Source organism: Saimiri boliviensis, chromosome 10, assembly GCF_048565385.1.
Source record: "Saimiri boliviensis isolate mSaiBol1 chromosome 10, mSaiBol1.pri, whole genome shotgun sequence".
NCBI lineage: Eukaryota > Metazoa > Chordata > Mammalia > Primates > Cebidae > Saimiri > Saimiri boliviensis.
Window position 1 is genome coordinate 119,392,253 of NC_133458.1, and position 21,154 is coordinate 119,413,406.

At 40.5% G+C, this 21,154-nt stretch overlaps 2 protein-coding genes across 4 annotated transcripts in view; one reads left to right on the forward strand and one right to left on the reverse strand.

Moving 5' to 3' along the window:
- Nucleotides 1-9,817, reverse strand: part of ANLN (anillin, actin binding protein) — a 62,116-nt gene extending 52,299 nt beyond the window's left edge. For 2 of the 3 annotated variants that reach the window (XM_074379818.1, XM_074379819.1), the window contains exons 1-2: nucleotides 9,571-9,752; nucleotides 1,439-1,592 (exon numbers count right to left, since the gene is read on the reverse strand). In XM_074379818.1, the coding sequence (XP_074235919.1) occupies nucleotides 1,439-1,592; nucleotides 9,571-9,588 (172 nt within the window). In that variant the 5' untranslated portion in view covers nucleotides 9,589-9,752. The other variant, XM_074379817.1, reaches the window with a different exon arrangement.
- The window catches only part of MATCAP2 (microtubule associated tyrosine carboxypeptidase 2), a 61,361-nt gene continuing 49,747 nt past the window's right edge, over nucleotides 9,541-21,154 (forward strand). Inside the window, exons 1-2 of the mRNA XM_074379823.1 lie at nucleotides 9,541-9,648; nucleotides 16,038-16,107. Coding sequence (XP_074235924.1) covers nucleotides 9,541-9,648; nucleotides 16,038-16,107 — 178 coding nt within the window. The remainder of the gene's footprint in view (nucleotides 9,649-16,037; nucleotides 16,108-21,154) is intronic.

Below are 21,154 nucleotides of genomic sequence, written 5' to 3' on the forward strand. Positions count from 1 at the left end.
CCTAAACATCCAAATGTAGTTTTGTACTTCTACCTAAGCATCCAAACTCTAGTTTTCAAATACACAGTACTCAATAGTACAAACCCATCTCACAGTGAAAACACAAGCTCTAGGGCCAAGACTAGGGCCAGGCCCCTATTTTCCTGGTTGAATACCATATACTGTAATATGTGATGTATTTCCTTCACTCTCCCTTCAAAATGGATAAATGTATGAAAACTAATTCTTCTTGTATGGTTAGCTTCCAAAATAACTGAGCTAGCTCCATGTACTCTTCTCTGCTTTTTTTTTTTTTAACATTGGTTTCGCCCTCTGTAATATTTTTTCTATATGTATGTATTTTACAGTTGTAATAACGAAGACTATTATCTCCAGACTATTCCATGCTCCAGGAAAAGACTAAGGAGACTGGCTGACGCTGGTTGGGAATGCCAGGATTTAGGAAAGAGTACGACTACAGGTGAGTTCGTGTTCTTGTTTGTTTGTGTGTGTGTGTGTGTGTGTGTGTGTGTGTGCCTGTTTTTGTTAAATTCCACCACTTCTGGAGATTACCAATCTAAACTTTAGAGAGCTGGTTCAGCAAACAGAGAATGAAAAAGGCTCATTAAATGTAAAGCATGGGCAGTGTGCCTTCTGCTGCCTTGCTACCAGAGACACCATCCGAACTCAGTGGTCAGCTGTTCTGTCGCCCCTGGGATAAAAGACCCCACATGGCTGGAGGCAGTGGCTCACACCTATAATCCCGGCACTTTGGGAGGCTAAGGTGGGTAGATCATGAGGTCAGGAGGTCGAGGCCATCCTGACCAACATGGTGAAACCCTGTCTCTACTAAAAATAAAAAAATTAGCTGTGGTGGCACGTGCCTGTAATCCCAGCTACTTGGGAGGCTGAGGCGTGAGAATCCCTTGAACCCAGTAGGCAGAGGTTACAATGAGCTGAGATGGCACCACTGCCCTCTAGCCTAGTGATAATGCAAGACTCTGTCTTAATATTTCAAAAGTGAAATATTACGCAACTACATCCAGATTCACTAAATGAGCACCCCAATGTCATAATTATTATAGGAACATTACAGGGGTAATAAAATGTGTAAAGTTAGCTATATGAGATATTCAATGGCCACAATGACAGCTCAGTGCTACAGTAAGTATAAATGTGACCCTACTCCTCTATTTTTCTTCCCTTGAGTTTTTAAGGATAACTTCAGATTGAAGAAAAAAAGTTCAATCAATTATTTTAAAAAATTTTTAGAAGAAACACTATTCCAACCCGATAGGTTCTAGACCTAATATAATAACCCTGAAATAGAATAGAAGGCTGTTATTTCCCCCAGAGGCTGTTATACTTGTCTCCCAAAGAGCTTGGGGTTTTTCTATACGCTAATGAAATGTTTGGGGCTTGTCTCCTTTAAAAAAAAAAAAAAAGCAAAGTCTTTTACCTTCACCACCAGAGAGGGGCTGCTGGTTACTTGCTTCTGAAAGCGGCTCTCTGGCTCGCTTAATATGAGTCATAGACCTCGGAGCTGCTATGGGCCTCTCAGCCATTTTTCTCTGAAGATTCTCTCGCCTGGCACGGGTTCGCTCCAGCAGTTTCTACATACATAAATACATCAGTGTTAAAACACGAGTTTAGGCATAAGTAACAAGGAGCAAATAAAAACAAACAAAAAACACGAGTTTAATCAAATGTTCACAAAATTGCAACATCTTCTAAAATCACCAGTTGCCATATAGGATGACAGTTAAACATATTTCAAAAGTGAAATATTAAGCAATTACATCAAGATTCACTAAATGAGCATCCCAATGTCATAATTCTTACAGAAACATTACAGGGGGAATAAAATGTGTAAAGTTAGCTATATAAGATTTTTAATGGCCACAAATTCTTTCTGCTTTTGTCAAAAGACACAATCTATTTCTTCACCCTTGAATCTGGGCTCGTAAATCTGCTTTGACCAATAAAATACAGCAAGAGTGATATTGTGAGACTTCCAGGCATCAAGAGATTTTATAGTTTGGGTTCTCTCTCTGCCACTAAGTGAACATGCAGTCCACTAGAGACACATGGCCCAGCTGACGGTCAGTATCAACCACCAGACATGTGAATAAAGCCATCTTAGACCATCCAGCTCTCAATAATCTGCCAGATCACTGAAGATTCCTGCATGACCACTGGAGAGACAAACAGAAGAACAGCCTGGCTGAGTACAATACAAATTGCTGACTCACTGAATCATGAGAAAAAACACAGTTTTAAGCCACTATGGTAGGCAAAAATAATGGTCTCTCAAAGATTTTTTTGTCCTGATACCCTAAACCTGTGAAGATGTTGCCTCACAGGGCAAAAGAGATTTTACTGATATGATTAAGAATCTTTAGACAGAGATAATCCTGGATGATCTGGTCAGGCCCAACATAATCGCAAAGGTCCTTACAGCAGAAAACAGAGCAGCAGGAAGATCAGAGTCAAAGAAAATATGACCACGGAAGCAGAGGTCAAAGTAATATGATTCGTGGCTTTGAAGATGGAGGAATGGGATGAGTCAAGAAATGCAGATGGCCTTTAGAAACAAGAAAAGTTAGGAAACAAAGCAAGACCCTGTCTCTGCAAAACATACAAAAGTTAGCCAGGCATGGTGGGGCACACCTGTAGTCCCAGCTACCTGGGGGGTGGGGTGCCTGAGGCGGAGGATTACTTGAGCTTAGGAGTTCAAGATTGTGGTGAGCTGTGATTGCTACTGCACTCCAGCCTGGGTAACAGAGTGAGACCCTGTCTCTGAACAAATAAACAAATAAATAGAACCTAAGGCCATGCCAAGCAAGGATTAAGACACAAACTCCCTACACTTAAAAAATAAACTATCTTCTAACTGCCACAAGGTTTTTCTTTTACTCTAGTAGCTGCATGAGCACTGACCTCAAGATAGCAATAAACATTAAAACAACTGAAGCTCACTCTCCATCAGACACTGACTAACCCTCCTGTTCCACAAGCTGCAACTACAGGTTTAATTGGACAAGAGTTTGATTTCAATAACTCTCTCAATAAGAAGACCACCAACCATGAACTGGTTCCGGCCAGTTTACAGAGGCTACTCACTTGAGTGCCTTCATGTCCCCACCTCACCTTTTGACATATAGAGCCCAAGTGTAATATATTTACCTGTTAAGTCTCTATCCCAAAGTGAACATGGGATGCATGTAACTGCATGTTTGTTCAGTACCCACCCATCAGGACCCCTTTTGTAAACACTCATGGCTCGGCCTATAACCTGCTGAATATGAATACTTGGCCAACTCTTTAGCCATAAAACTCTGTTCTACCTTCTCCTCTCTTAAAGTGCCTGTTTCCAGTCTGCCCAAAGCTATTAAATATGTTGCCCAATCTGTCACAATGGCCACGCTGTAGGTTGTAACCCTTTGTAAAAAGGTCTCTGCTGGGCACAGTGGCTCATGCCTATAATCCCAGCACTTTGGGAGGCAAGGCAGGTGCATCACTTGAAGCTAGGAATTCGAGACCAGCTTGATCAACATGGTGAAACCCTGTCTCTACTAAAAATACGAAAATTAGTTAGATGTGGTGGTGCACACCTGTATGTAGTCCCAGCTAATTAGGAGAAGAAAGAAAGAGGAAGAAGGAAGAAAGAGAGGAAGGGAGGAAGGAAGGTCTCCTTTCTAAATTAATAAATTTTTAATTTTTCAATTGCTATATCTATCACTTGCCAGATATAACACTAGCCTAATTATATTCATTCATGGACATGCCCACATTCCATTCTGGTCAGTTAGAACATTGTGAATCAGTACAGTTTCAGTTACCATGAGCAATATGTCACAACAAAAGAATGTGGTTTTGTCATTCAAACATACATGAATGTTCTATTGCTTAGATTCAAAAACTCCCAGATTTAAAAAAAAATTAAATACATAAGCAAAAATGTTTCTTAATATGTGAAATAAAGCAATGAACACAAAAGATTATTAATTTAAAAGAAATTGTGTATCTGAAATATATAAACTCAATAGTTCAATCAATATAAGTAGCTCTGCCCTTCCTTATAACAGTATATCGGGAACTTTAACACTCTTTTAAATACAAGGCATATTCCTTGAAAAATCACACCTTTCTCAAAGAGTGTAGGTATAAAAAAAATAAATAACATATTCAAGAAGTAAGATACCCCACATGAATGCCTCTCAGATAACTGAAGCTTATAGCCCCTGAACGACTTTTGCCACATACATCCCAAAGTCATTTCTGACAAGTTTTTCTAGGAGCTATTACTAATTTCCTTGCCTTCTTAAACAGAGTAGACTCAATATAAATTAACTTATTATTTTCAATATGCTCTAGCAGCTCTTGCCCAGAGACTTTCATTTAATTCTGGAAAATAAGAGAAACTCCACTAAAAATGATAGTGGCGTGTTTATTTACTTATTTATATGCCACCTGCAGACATAAAAGGATTTAAAGTGTCTACAATAATGTTTCTGCTAAGTATTTTAATTACAGCTTTTCTCTTTTACGATTTTTATAAAGAAAGTTCTGGCTTGCTACACCTCACTCTGGGTTTCTTTGCAGTATTCTTGGACTGGGATGATTATCACCTGTAAGCAGAGCTTCAAACTCTAATCTTAGGAGTAGTGAGTTTATGGTTTTGTTGATGAAAACTCTAAAATATTTAAAGTTTACTCTGAGCCAAATTAAGATTGACCAAGGCCCATGACACAGCCCCAGGAGGTCCTGAGAACATGTGCCCAAGGTAGTTGGGTTACAGCTTGGTTTTACACATTATAGGGGGACAGAAGTTACAGGCAAACATCAATCAATATATGTAAAGTATACCTAGGTTCAGTCAGAGAATGTGGGACAACTAGAAGAAAGGGCTTTCACAGAGGGATTCAAGGATTTTCTGATTGGCAATTGGTTGAAAGGGTTAACACATTATCTAAAGACCTGGGATCAACAGAAAGATGTGTCTGGGTTAAGATAAGGGATGAGGAGACCAAGGTAGCAGGCTTCAGAGAGAATAGATGGTAAATGTCTTCTATCAGACCTAAAAAGATGCCAGACTCTGTCTTAGTTAATTCTCTCTTGGATCAGGAAAGACCTGGAAAGGGAAAGGGATTCTCTACAAAATGTAGATTTCCTCTACAAGAGACAGCTTTGACATATTTCAAAATATGTCAAAGAAATATATTTTGGAGTAAAATACAAGGCTTGCTCTCTGTCATGTGATGCTATTACTACAGCTGAGTTGGATTTTGGTATCTTATTGCTACAGAGTCTGTTTTGTCAGCCTTAAGATCTTAGGTTTTTTTTTTTTTAGATAGAGTCGCACTCTGTCACCCAGGCTGAAGTGCAGTGGTGCAATCTCGGCTCACTGTAACCTCCACCTCTTAGGTTCAAGTGATTCTCTTGCCTCAGCCTCGCAAGTAGCTGGGATTACAAGTGCCCACCACCATGCCTGGCTAATTTTTGTGTTTTTAGTAGAGACGAGGTTTCACCATGTTGGCCAGGCTGGTCTCAAACTCCCGACCTCAGGTGATCCACCCACCTCGGCTTCCCAAAGTGCTGGGATTACAGGTGTCAGCCACCACGCCCAGCCAGTGGCACTAAGTGACAGACAGAGTTTGAACCAGGCTCCCAAGTCTGGGCTCTCAACCATTTTGCTATAAACTATCTGTTGACTAAATCCAATTACTCTTTTTAAGAACTTATTGTCAACAGAACTAACTAGCTTCATACTTTTAACAAAACTTTTGTTTGTTTGAGACGGAGTCTTGCTTTGCTGCGCAGGCTGGCCTGCAGTGGCACAATCTCGACTCAGTGCAACTTCCAGCTCCCAGCTTCAAGCAATTCTCCTGACTCAGCCTCACAAGTAGCTGGGATTACAGGTGCCCAGCACCACGCCTGGCTAATTTTTGTATTTTTAGTAGAGACAAGGTTTCACCATGTTGCCCAGGCTAGTTTCAAACTCCTGATCTCAGGTGATCTGCCCATCTCAGCCTCCCAAAGTGCTGGGATTATAGGCGTGAGCCACCACACCAGCCAACAAAACTTTAATGCTGTCAGCTGATCATAGTAGATGTCTGGCCTGCTTGTTAGTTCATGAATCAGTAAGAGATGGATTCATTTTTTATTTCTGAGTGATCCATAAAGAATATTAAAGACATTCCCCAGTGGACCCTGTCTATATCCTGATTTAAGCAAACAGCTAAAATGTGAAACACCTGTGGAAGTCTGAACATTGACAAAATATTTGATATTAAGGGAATTTTTAATTGTTTAGGTGTGATAATGGCATCATATTTGTTTTTTTAGAAAAGTCATTAGCATTAGTCGGGTGTGGTGGCACACACCTATAATCCTAGCTACTCAGGAGGCTGATACAGGAGAATCACTTGAACACCGGAGGTGGAGGTTGCAGTGAGACAAGATTGTCCCACTGCACTCCAGCCTGGGCAACAGAGTGAGACTCCATTTCAAAAAAATTTAAAACAAAATAAAGTTATTAACATTTAGTCATAAATACTGAAGTATTTATGAAATTATATGATGCCTAGGATTTGCTTCAAAATAATTCAGCAGGATGGGTGAAAGGGGGATATAGTGAAATAGTATGGCCACATGTTAATAACTGCAAAAGCTGTGTGATACACACATAAAGCGTTATTATTCTATTCTTGCGTGTTTTGAAATCTTCAATAAAAAAAGAACAAACTGCCGGGCGCGGTGGCTCAAGCCTGTAATCCCAGCACTTTGGGAGGCCGAGGCAGGTGGATCACGAGGTCAAGAGATCGAGACCATCCCGGTCAACATGGTGAAACCCCATCTCTACTAAAAATACAAAAAATTAGCTGGGCGTGGTGGCGCGTGCCAATAATCCCAGCTACTCAGGAGGCTGAAGCAGGAGAATTGCCTGAACCCAGCAGGCGGAGGTTGCGGTGAGCCGAGATCGCGCCATTGCACTCCAGCCTGGGTAACAAGAGTGAAGCTCCGTCTCAAAAAAAAAAAAAAAAAAAAAAAATGAACAAACTAAAATGTTCTCTTACTGTTGTGTTTAATTGCTTGTAAACTAACTGGCACCTAATAGGTCTCTTCTGTGTTAATTCAGCAAAATGTAATTGGATCACTTGATGTTAGAGAAAATATCTCAGAATAGAAAAGAATAGTCCCTGCCTTCATAAAGCTCATATTCTGGCAAGAAATATGTTCAACAGGTAAATGAATTCATCAGGTAAATACAAGTGTGATGAGCACCATGAAAAGTGATCTCTCTTCTAAAGGAAGACCAAAATTGGACAAATGGAGGTCAAATCAGAGTTTGCCAAGCAGATGAAGCAGAAATAGAAAGAGTGCCAGAACACGGATCACCAAAGGTCAAGAGTTCGAGACCAGCCTGGCTGACATGGCAAAACCCCATCTCTACTAAAAATACAAAAATTAGCCAGGCCTGGTGGCGGGCACCTGTAATCCCAGCTACTCAGGAGGCTGAAGCAGGGAGAATTGCTTGAACTGGGAAGGAGGTTGCAGTGAGCTGAGATCACGACACTGCACACCAGCATGGGCGACAGAGCAGGACTCCGTCTGAAAAAAAAAAAAAGAAAAGAAAAGAAAAGAAAAGAAAGAAAGAGTGTCGGAATATTATCAGCAACAGCAGGGAGGAAGACCAATGCAGAACAGTCTTGTTTGAGAAAATTAGAGTTTACCATTATTGTAACCTTTATCAACTGGAGTTACCAAAAAAATTAAGCCCTAATACCCTGGCATTAATGTAATAGATTAACTTAGTTCCTATGTTTGTAGGATGGCATTGAATTATCCTTGGGATAATTGAGAAAATAAAATAGTCTCTCAAATTTTCTGTGTACCATGGTTCTGAGAGGGAATCCTAGTTGAGAAAGTCATATTATACTTTCAGTCCTTCATAGACAACTGTACCAGTAGTTCACTTCACCATACAAGTGTTACGAATGCTATAATTAAGCACTCAAGAGTTGGAATCAGTTCAAGTAGTTCACTCATTACCTATTAAGGAGAAGATGTCTAAGCTGTTTATTCCAACTGCAAGTGATCTAACTTTTCATAATATAAACCAAACATATTTCTGAGCACATTCTAAAACGATCTAAACAGGTAAAGTTTCTTTCAGTTGAGATTTGTACTACCTTCAGAATTACATTTTTAAGTAAAATGAAATGCAATTTTCAGCCAACTTAAAAATGCTTTGTTCCTGTCAGCTACTTAGGAGGACACATAATGGCTAATGTTTTAAGGAATCCTATTCTAGGTTAGATAAAACAAATAAACCCTTTTCAACCTCAGTGTAAGTGAAAGATAATTGGTGCACGACCAGCCCTATTTTAAGGCTAATACAATAATATGCTCTCGATTTTTCTATTAGAACCTTTAAGGAAGGTGGAAAGAATTGATGTATTTTCCCCAAGATGATTAAGAATTTTAAACAGAAAAATAGATTGTCATGTTTGAATACAAGTACACTCTAATTGCTGAAACCTGTAATTACTATCTTACACATAACTTATGGAATTATAATTACATCTCCCCGAAATTACTACTCTTCACAGCATTTAAGTTTTCGAATCAGTGTAAACACAGTTTTTGGTCCACTTTGCAACACTCAAAAAATAACAGTTTGAAACTTGCACAACAGCCTCAAGAAACAGGAACTATCCTGGAATAAAAGGGAGTGGACAACTGGCAGCAAGACGCTCCCGAATGTGACAACGTACAGGCTCCACAAAAGCTAAAGCTAGAGAAATCGACAGGATAACGATGGAATCCATATCCTATCTCAAAGGAACAAAAGATGAAATAAGTGCTGTAATGACATGCCCCATAAACACCGAAAGGTTTATTTCTTTGCTCCAAAGTCGTGAGCTGATAGTTCTGGTCTGTACACATGCGCTGTTTCCTTCCAATTACAGTGTCAGTCCCGGGTATGAACTTCTTGGCTAGTTAGCTCATGGGATTTCAAGGAACTACTGACTTTTTATGAACGAATGCAGTCGTCTCTAGCAGCTGCTTATTTTAACGTTTTGCTGTCATTTCATTAACAGCTCCTCTGCGAGCCGCGGCAACTCCGCAAATCTCACGTCCCCACAGCCTTTCCCGGCGGGGGCCGCCCTGAGTCACCGGCCCCGGACTCCGCCCTGCAGGACATTCCAGTGGCTTCCAGCAGGACCCGTTCCGCAGGCCCGCGCCTCGCTCTTGCTGGGCCACGACTGCAGAGGGACGTGGTAGAAACTGGGGCTGAAAGACCTCTCACTACCTCCTTTCAGGACAGACTCAAAGCCCTCCTCCCTGAGTTTTTTCTGTAGGACCGGAACAAAATCGCAGACAAACCCGCCAACCACCGCAGGCTGCAGCCGCAGCCCCCTCTCGGCTTCCCCACCGCGACCCCCGCCGACCCCCGCCTGCACACACTGCGCAGGCGCACGCACGGACCCTGCGCCCGGTCGGGGGTCTCCTAGAGGTTGACAGAGGGAAGGTTGGGGCACAGAGCGGTGGGTCATGGCTGGCTGCACCGGCGGACGCTCTCACCTCGGTAAACGGATCCATCGCCCCAGGCGTCGGACTACGAGACGATGGAAACGGTTGTTCAAATTCAGGAAGAGAAAAGTGAGTCTCGGCTCAGTGTGGCTCCTGGAAAAAAAAAAAAACAGGCGTCTGAGGCGGGGGAACTCTCCCACAACCTGCTGTCCGCTCCCCCTCGGCTTCCAGTGTCAGACCTGGCCTCTGCAGCCGTTCAAATTTGAATTTCAGCGCCGAGCCGCGAGCATGCGCGCTGGGCGGAGCGGAGGCGTCGTCTCCCCGCCCCTGCGCTCGGTCACGTGGCCGCGCCGGACCCGGTGGTTCCCAGGGGCGACCCCACCTCTTTCCCGGCTCCCTCCCAGCCCTGGCCGCTGGGTGGAGGCGAGCAGCGGGGCGCTAGGTGCTCTCCAGCCGCTTCTGGTTCCCGGCTCCGCCCCTAACACCCACACATTCCTCTCTGTTTAAGGCGTTTGCTTCGCACCAACCGCGTTTGGGCGTTCCCGCCTTCCTTCATTCCTAAATAAAGTATTAAGGCCGGGGATAGTGGCGCATCCCTTTAATCCCAGCATTTGGGGAGGCTGAAACTGGAGGATCGCTTGAGCCCAGCAGGTCAAGGCTGCAGTGAGCTGTGATCTCACTACTGCACTCCAGCCTGGGCGGCAGAGTGAGATCCTGCCTCAAAAAAGAGAAAAAGTGGATTAAGAGCTCTTGTGTTTAAGCTGCTGCTGGCCGGTTGGCCCTCAGTAGCTTTCTCTTCCCGGTCACACCCAACTCCTAATCCACAAAAGGGAGACTGCAGTCCTGGCCCTCAGAAAAGGCAAGTCCGGTGGGTCCCCGACACTCTGGGCTAATGAAATAAAGCTGAAATTAACAGACTGCAAAGCATTTATGCACAATTTTTTATTTTAAACTCCAATTGTGTACAGTGTTAGAGCGAGAGGAATTCTGACAAGCCCTCGGTTTAGTTCAATCCTTCCTTTTACAGCTGAGAGAAGGGATGCTTGAAAACGTTAAAGGAACTGGTCCAAGGGAAATGAAAATCCCCTTCTCAGCTCATGATCCGTTTTCCATCCCTAACTGAAGCTGTGTCCCCTGCTTATTCTTTGTAGAGTACCCCAAATTATAAGATAGGTTACATAATTTCTGTATCAGATTCATTTCTTCTATGACAAGTCTGTGCAGATAAAAATGACAGTTCTTGATTTGTTCATCTGAGAAGAGTGACTGCCCACTAGCTGAACAAAACATAACTATTCCTCCCAAATAAGGGATTTCAATATGTTTAATAACATGTCCATCTAGCAGTCAACATTACAAAAAGCATTTACTAATATTTTTATTTGAATTTTTGTATGATAGATGATAGGTAACCGAAATCAGGGCAAGGGGCAAGGGAAATACTGCTTGGGGTCAGGACTCTTCCAGGTTAGCCAAATCGGTTAACCCATGAGTTTGTTTTTTTTTTTTTTAACTTTTGGAGGAAGTCACGGACTCCTTTGAAAATAGATTAAAACTGGCCCTCTACCTAGAAAAATGACAGTTTAATAGTAAACTAGTTAACAGGATTTTGTGAAGTTCATGGACACCAAGCCAATAACCTCTGATTTAGCCTCTTTGTATTTTAGTTTACTCATCTTTATAACAGGAATAATCATCTGCCCTGATTTGTTGAATTGTTAGGAGGGGCAGATGAAAAATGGAGAGACATGATCCAAAAGTATTCTGTAATAAGTAATAAGGCACTGTCCCAATGTGTAGCATATGGAATTATTAATATTTAACCCAGAATGTGCTACTTAGGAACAAAGGGGAAAGATGCTTGAATTTTTTTCAAAGAGGTGTATGTATTTGGGGCGTGTCTGCGTGTGAATGCGTGTTTTGAACAGTGTTGGAAAATGAGTCATTAGAAATTTATGCAGCCGTTGTGCCTTCTGGCTATCACTTCAATTAGCTTTTGTTTCTTTGTAACTACCTCAACAGGATTCTAATTTGGACTGAAAGAGGTAAAGCACCTAGCATAAGATAGCTACTCACAACATTTAGTGTATCTTTCCTCATGATCCCACTATGTCTTTGGTCTTTACCTGGATGATGATGATAGCAATAATGGCAACCTTCACAAGTAAATAGCTTCTAAGACTGAAACACCTACTATGTGCCAGAAACTGTGGTAGATATTCAAGTCTACTCTCCTAGGGTACTGCAATTGTCTTCTACCATACCTCCTTTCATTCTTTTTTTTTTTTTTTGAGACGGAGTTTTGCTCTTGTTACCCAGGCTGGAGTGCAATGGCACGATCTCGGCTCACCGCAACCTCCGCTTCCTGGGTTCAAGCAATTCTCCTGCCTCAGCCTCCTGAGTAGCTGGGACTACAGGCACGCGCCACCATGCCCAGCTAATTGTTTGTATTTTTAGTAGAGACGGGGTTTCACCATGTTGACCAGGATGGTCTCGATCTCTTGACCTCGTGATCCACCCGCCTCAGCCTCCCAAGGTGCTGGGATTACAGGCTTGAGCCACCGCGCCCGGCTCCTCCTTTCATTCTTAACCCCTGGTAGTTCATTCTTCAATTTCTAAGCTAGAATGATTTTTATCCTTTTAAAAATTGTTATATAAAAAATAACCAAAAATTAAAAAACAAAGTTATGAAATACAACAAAGATGTGAATAATAAAACATAACCATGTACCAGCCACCTAGCTTAAAAAATATATAAAACATCCCACATGTAATTGAAGTCTCCTGTGTGTCCCTCCCTATTCTCATTGATCTTCCCACTCTTCCAGGGTCAAACTATCTTGATTTGATGTTTATTATTCCCATAGAAATATGAATACTTTTATCACATCTGCATATATATCCATAACAATATCTAGTATTTTATATAAATTTTATTTTCAGTATATGAGTTTTTCTGCAACATTTTTTAGCCTAATAATATCTTTATGAGATTTATCCTCACTAATAACTATAGCTGCATTTCATTCATGTTCACTGCTAAATTCTATTATATAAATATACTTGTAATTTACGTACACATTATCCTGTTAATGGACATTTAGCTTAATTCCAGTTTTTCATTCCAAAGATCCCACGATGCCATGACTATCCCTTACATGCACTTGGAAAACTTTCTCTAGAGAAATATACCTAGAAATTAGTAGCTGATTTCAATATTATTACCAGATATTAAAAATAAACTGCTCTTCAAAATGGTCATAACAATTGATACTCCAGTCAGTGGTATACACCCGTGGCTACCGCTCTAGTTCTTCCCCAATATATAGATACATGTTAAGTTTCATCATTCTTCTGAGCGCCTTTCTCTTAGCACTAGTGAAGGTGAACATGATTTCATACTTATTGGACTTTCAGTTTTCCTTTTCTGTGATTTTCGACTTTATATCCTTTGCCCATTTTTCTGTGCAATTATTTTGCCTTTTTCTTATTGATTCATAGGGGTTTTGTTGGTTGTTTACTATTTTCCAGGAAAATCAACTTTGTTGGTTTTTTTGGTTTGCCAATCTTTTGGTTTGTAGCTTGTCTTTTCACTTTATGATGTCTCAGATGTACAGAAGTGTTTAATGTAACTAATGTTATGTGTGTGTGTATAACATACATATAACTGTTTATATATAACGTATATAACTAATGTTATATATGTGTGTATGCTATATATACATATATATAACATTAGGTACATTAAACATTAGTTACATATATATGTAACTAATGTATATGTGTGTATGTAATATACACACATATATGTTATATATACATATATGATATATATGTATATATCATACATAACATGTTATATGCTATATACAGGTGTATATGTGATATATACGTATGTGTTATATATGTATATGTTATATATATACACACATATGTGTGTATACATATGTATATGTGTGCATGTGTGTAACTGTTACATATATGTGTGCATGTTATATATACACGCATATATACACATATGTGTATATATGTGTGTGTATACATGTGTGTGTATACATGTGTGTGTATATATGTGTGTATATATATAACATGCACACATATATGTAACAGTTACACATATGCACACATATACATATATATACACATACATATATATACACACACATACACATATACCATATATATCTTCCTTTAGAGTTTGTGTTTTTTTATGCCTTAAGACATCCTTCCATACCCTGAGATAATAAAGATGTTCTCCTGTACTTTCTTCTAAATATTTTAAAGTATGGCTCTTCATGCTTTGGTCTTGATTTGGATTGATCTTGTTTTTGTATGAATAACCAGTTGTCTTAACAGCGGTTATGAAGTTGTCCATCCTTTCTCTCATTGACCTATAATGCCACTTTTATAATTTATTAACTTTTTTTTCCCCCACTAAGACAGGGTGTCGCTCTGTTGCCAAGGCTGGAGTGCAGTGGCATGATCTCAGCTCACTGCAACCTCCGCCTCCCAGGTTCAAGTGATTCTTCTGCCTCAGCCTCCCAAGTAGCTGGGACTACAGGTATATGCTACCATGCCCAGCTAATTTTTGTATTTTTAGTAGAGATAGGGTTTCGCCATGTTGGCCAGGCTGGTCTTGAACTCCTGGCCACAAGTGATCCACCCACCTAGGCCTCCCAAAGTACAGGAATTACAGGCATGAGCCACCGTGCGTACCCAGCTGTTCTTTCTTTATTTTATTTTTTTGAGGTAGGGTTTGCTCTGTCACCCAGGCTGGAGTGCAGTGGCACCATCATAGCTCACTGCAGCCTCAAATTCCTGGCCTCAAGCAATCTTCCCACTTCAGCCTTTTAAGTAACTGGGACAAACAGGTGCATGCCACCACACCCCACTAATTTTTTAAATTTTTTGTACAGACAGGATCTCACTATATTTCCCAGACTGGTCTCCAACGCCTGGCCTCAAGTGATCTTCCCATTTTGGCCTTCCAAAGTGCTGGTATTACAGGTGTAAGCCATCATGTTCAGCCTCAACTTTTTATGTACACTTAGGTCTATGTCAGGCTTTATTCTTTTCTACTGGTCTATCTATCTATTCGTCTCCCAAGATCACACTATCTTAATTATAAATGTTGATATCTGGTAGGGCAAATTCCAATTCGACTTGGTTTGTTTTGCCTCATTGTTCTTCCACATGAATTTTAGGGTCAGATTCTCAAGCTCCAGAAAGGAAAGAAAGAAAATCCTCTTAAGATTTTTAATTCAAATTTCACTGAATTCATCACATAATTTGGAGAGAATTTATATCTTTGTGACACCAATCCTACCCATTTATGAGCATGGTATATGTTCATTATACCTTCTAAAATGTCTATAACATACTTACATAAAGATCTGTAAACTTTTGTTTGTTAAATGTATTCCTGTGTATCTTTGTTGTTGCTGATCTTATTAGTTTTAGTAATTTATTTATAGAGAGGGATATTTGTAAAATGTAAATTTTACAGTGCCAATGCCTTGTTTGGAGCTGCTCTATGTCTTTCACTGCAATTAAAATAATATCCAATAATATCCTTATCATACCTACAAGGCCATGCATCATCTGGACCCTACCTGCCTCTCGGAATTACCGAACATTTTCCTAACATCACAATACTCTTCCTCTTTTTTTACACTAGTCTCCAGCTTCAGGCCTTTTTTCTGGTCATAAAAAATGCCAAATTCCTTCCAGCCTCAAGGACTTTCCACTGCCTGGACACTTCTCCTCTAGATTTAGTAAGTCTGATCCTCATTATTTGGACCTAAGCTTGCAAGTGCTACTTCCTGAAAAAGGACTTCTTTGATCAGGTAGACACCCACCTCATCTCTGCCCACTAATCACTTTCTATTCTATTACTCTGACTTATTCATCACATTTACCACTATCTGACATTGTTTTGGTTATGTATTTATGTTTCTTATCTAGGCCTTCCTACTAGAGTATAAGCTATGGCAGAGCAGGGACTTGTTTATACCCAGCTTTTTCTGGCACATGAGTGCAGTAAATACTTGTTAAATAAATGAATATTAGGATAACTCTTTTTCCTGTTTTAGAGATGGGGAAACTGAGATGCAAAGAGGCTAAGGGATTGGCCTAAGTCATCAAAAGTGTCTTCCCTACCTATTCAAATAAAACACAAAACTTCCCAGGTTACGTAAATAAAAACCACAACATATTACATTTTTAAGAATAGAAACAAGAGTCTGAAGTAGAAGTAACTAGAGATTAAAGGTAGCCCTGGAAAATGAGTATTTGCTCTTTCTAAAAACTGCTCTTTTAAACAAAGGAAATAATAATCATGTCTTTTGCAGATAAAATCGCTGATAAAAGGGCTGAAAAACACAAAGTTTTAAAGCATGGACTGCAGCAAGGACCCTCCAAATGCTGCATATTTACAAAATTTTTTAAAAATACAGTCACACACATTCTCACTTGATTCACAAAGTAATACAATAACACAAATCTTTTTATTTTTACAGGGAGAGAAAAGTCCAAGACTTAATCATGAGGCGGTGGCAAGAAGAACTAAACTCAAGTTCTCTACTTCAGGTTACTTGGCTAAAGGGTCACTTCTTTTACACATTTATTATAACGAAGAAACGAGAACCATAAAAGGATGTTATCAATATGTTATTGAAAAGGGCTATTTTACTTGTTACTACTCTCTACTATTAATGATTAATGATTAATGATTAATGGTACTAATCTCTACTATTAATGATTCTTAGCGTCACATAGATTTTTTTTTCTAATTTAATTGATGAAGATGTTTCAGATTCCAGAGTGAGTATAAACGTATGGTGCTTTCTGAACATATTGTTTCCAAAAACCAGTGCAACTACAGGCATAACTCCTTTATTCAATAGACTAATCTCAAAATGCATACAACTTTAATCTCCTTTTTATTTTCTCACATGGTTAAAAAGGATATTAAGAGAATTCATATTTAAAGGACTATAGTAAATATTTTCATAAAGAGGAAGAATTATTTTATATACTTATCACACTATACTTTTTACATTGATAACTTTTTCATACCTAGATTTCTTAGTATATTACAGAAATAACAGCAGCCAGTGTTTCCTGAATATTAGAGTCCCCTTATTGAACATCAAATATAACATCTTAAATTTTTCTTCCATGCAAATAGACATTTTACAAATCTTTTTGTTTTTTTTGAGACAGAGTCTTGCTCTGTCACCCAGTGCAGTGGTACAATCTCTGCTCACTATAATCTCTGCCTCCCATGAGTCTCCTGCCTCTGCCTCCCAAGTAGCTGGGATTACAGGTGCCTGCCACTATGCCCAGCTAATTTTTGTATTTTTTTTTTTTTAGATGGGGCTTCACCATGTTGGCCAGGCTGGTCTTGAACTCCTGACCTCAGGTGATCCACCCACCTTGGCCTCCCAAAGTGCTGGGATTACAGGCATGAACCACATGCCCGGCCACAAATCTTCTTAAATTTGATACAAGAGAATGTAACAGGTTCATTGCACTCCATTGATGTCTGTCATGAACTTACTGATTTTCTAAACACTTCAAAAAGTTCTCCTCACATACTATTTCCAGATCCAGGGTTCATTTAGTCTTTCATTAATCCTTCCAAATGTTGGGGTTCAGACATCTACTTTCGCTCTCCTCTTTCCTGCTTCTCACAGTCTGACACCTCCCCAGTCTTCCTCAGTCCCATTCATGCCTGGCACTGAATAGGCCTTTAAGAAATGTTTGCTGTTTGCTCATGTATTCTCACAGACCACAATCTCCTTCCTTTTTTTTTTTTTATTTTTTTAATTTTTTTGAAATGGAGTCTTGCTCTGCTGCCCAGGCTGGAGTGCAGTGTCACTGTCTCAGCTCACTGCAACATCTGCCACCCAGGTTCAAGTGATTCTCCTGCCTCAGCCTTCCGAGTAGCTGGGATTACAGGTATCCACCACCATGCCAGGTTAATTTTTTGTATTTTAGTAGAGACGAGCTTTCACCATGTTGGCCAGGCTGGTCTCAAACTCCTGACTTCAGATAATGCCTGCCTTGGCCTCCCAAAGTGATGGGATTACAGGTATGAGCCACCAAACCTAGCCTCCTTCCTATACTCTGACCTCACCATTCCTCAAACCTTCCAACGGTACTGACCGCCTCCTCCCTTCTCATCCACCCACATGTATGACCACACATGGGCTCCAGTCAACACTTGGAAATGCTCCAGCTCCAAGATTTCAAACCCCAAACCTGGTCTCCTGATTCTAATCTTGCATCCGTATCTCTTCTTCACTGCTGCTCACTCCTCCTAAACCTCAAAGTCCCCTCCCGTCTCCCTTTCAGTACTAACCTTCAGTTCATTCTCCTTTTTCAGCTTTGGGCCCAAATTGAAAATGTTATAGCATGGGCTTTATAGCCATACCCAGGTGTTAACCCTGACCTCCTACCATACCCTTTTCTATGAGGCCACATGCCTCATAAGTGCTCAATCTATTTTTAAAAGGAGGCCAAGAGAAAGGGGCTTTAAAACAAAAGAAAACAAAACCACCAGCCTGGCCAACATGGTGAAACCCTGTCTCTACTAAAAATACATAAAATTAGCTGGGTGCAGTGGGGTGCAGCTGTAATCCCAGCTACTCAGGAGGCTGAGGCAGGGGAATCACTTGAACCCAGGAGGCAGAGGTTGCAGTGAGCTGAGATAGTGCCATTGCACTCCAGCCTAGGCTACTCTGTGAGACTTCATCTGAAAACAAAACAAAACAAAACAAAACAAAACCTTAGAGCTGTCAGGGAATTTACAGATCACCTAATCCAGCTCCTTAAAATAGTAGATGAGGAAACAAGACTGTGACTAGTCTAAGATTTCCAGAGCCTGTCATTGGCCTTTCTTGAATCTCTTCCCACACACGGCCCATCCTTCTTTAAGCCTCACTTGCTCCTTCCCAGCCCAACCTCAAGAGAAACTATTTTAATACCATTCTCCTTGATCTCTTGTCCTTCTTGCTGTACTTAACTTGCTCATCTCTAACCTTCTCTCTTTTCTGTTTTCCTGGCTTGCTCAACATTGCCAGAAAAAGACAAGAAATTGAGCCAATTCCATTTCAAATTTATCCCACTGGACTGTTAATGTTGCTCAGAATCCATTTGAATCTTTTGAATCAGAATCCATTTGAATCAGAGAATCACTTGCTGTTCATTCCCTGAACAAACCCTGCTGTTTGCCACCTCTATGGCATTCTCAGGCTACTCCCACTGGCAAAATGTCCTGCTCATCACCTTTGAATTTCTAAATATAAATCCAGCTGAATATTATGTCTTACAAGATTTCTGACCTAGTCCAGAGTGAGGTCATCTTCCACCTTAGTACTCAGTTTGCACCACCTTATTTTGACATTATTTCAGACTGACAGGAAAGTTGTGAAAGGTTTACAGGTACACACATAGAGAGAGAGAGCAAAAGTGGAACAAAGAGTTTTGGATTCCAGGAAGCATCCAGAGTCCCAATATAGCAACATTTTACTACATTGTCTTGATATTCTCTCTCTCTCTCTCTCTCTCTCTCTCTCTCTCTGTTTGTGTGTGTGTGTGTGTGTGTGTGTGTGTATACTTACCACTGTGTTACAATTACCTCCAGTATTCAGTATAGTAACACACTATACAGGTTTGTAGCCTGGGCTATACCATCTAGGTTTGTGTAAGTACACTCTGTGATGTTCCCACCATGAAATCACCTCGTGATGCATTTTTCTCAGAATATATCCCCATTATTAAGTAACATATGTCTGTATATATACACATATATATTTACATATATACATACATACTCTGAAGTGTTTAGAGGAAAAAGGATATCATGTCTGCAAGCTACTCTTAAAACAGTTCAGAAAAAAAGTCATATATATGTATATAGGTATATATACATACATATACAGACACACACATGCATAGTTATAGTTACATAGTATATGTTACTTTCTCGTATGTAGATGTAGATAGACAGATAGATAGATAGATGATAGATAGATAGATAGATAGATAGATAGATAGATAGATAGATAAAACCTTGCTGGTTCTTATTCCTCTGCCCCATCACCAAATAACTGAGAACTCTAAATTCTTCCCAGAATGCTCTTGTCTGCCTATGTACCCCACTGACTTAAAAATTCCATCCATGTAGTAATGATTCCCAAATTTATTTATCTAGCCTGGTCTCTTCCGTGAGCTCTGACTTCTTAAATCCAACTGCCTATTTGAAATCTTGACTCGGGACCAGGCACTGTGGCTCACACCTATAATCCCAGTACTTAGGGAGGCAAAGATGGAAGGATTGCTTGAGCAGAGGAGTTTGAGACCAGCCTGGGCAACAAAGTGAGACCCATCTCTACAAAATACCAAAAACTTAGCCTGGTGCGCGTGATGTGCCTATGGCCCCAGCTACATAGGAAGCTGAGACAGGAAGCTGAGCCATGTTTGAGCCATTGCCCTCCAACCTGTGTGACAGAGCAAGACCCTCTCTCAAAAAACAATCTTGGCTTAGATATCAACTGGCGTATTAAAAAAAATGACATATCCAAAATAGAATTTCCCCACTAAACCTGTTCTCCAGTCTTGTCCATTTCAATTATCCACTCAGTTGCCAAATCCTAGGAGTCATGTTTAATTCCTCCCTCCACTCTTTCGACTCCATTCACATACTAACCTGCTGATCAACTCTACCTCCAAAACATAGATCCCGAGTCTTCTTCTCTTCCCCTCCTCAGCTCCCATTCCACTCAAAGCCATCACCACTCTCTCACTTAGGCCACTCCAAGAGCCTCTTACTTGGTCTCCATGCATCTACTTTCAAATTCTTATTTACTGTCCTCAGAGATGCCAATGCAAGCTTTTAAAAACATAAATCATATCATGTCACCCCCTTGTTTAAAATCCTCCAGTGGGCCAGGTGCAGGAGTTCATGCCTATAATCCCAGCACTTTTGGAGGCCGAGGCAGGAGCATCACTTGAGTCCAGGAGTTCAAAACCAGCCTGGGCAATATAGTGAGATCTTATCTCTACAAAAAAAAAAAAAAAAAAAAAAAAAAAATTAGCCATGTGTGGTGGCTCACACTTGTAGTGCCAGCTACCTCAGGGGTCTGAGGAGGGAGGATCATTTCAGCCCAGGAGGTGGAGGCTGCAGTAAGCTGTGATCTCAGCACTACACTCAGCCTGGTTGACAGAGTGAGACCGTGTCTAAAATATATATATATAAAATCCTCAAATCCTCCAGTGACTTATGATTGTACTTAGAATAATATCCAAACTAGGCTGGATGTGGTAGCTAACACCGGTAATCCTGACACTTTGGGAGGCAGAAGTAGGAGGACTGCTTGAGGCCAGGAGTCCTGGACCAGCCTAGGCAACACAGTAAGACCCCATTTCTACAAAAAATTTAAAAAGAATAAAAAATAAAGTCTAAACTCCCTTCCGTAGCCCCTGCCTACCTCTTTTTTCCTACTTGCTTTCCCCCAGCTTACTAGACTTCAACCACACTGACTTCCACATGTTCAGCATCAGGCCAATTCATTCTGATCTCAGGGCTTTCGGCTTTGCAATTCCCTTTGCCTAGAATGCTCATCTTCTG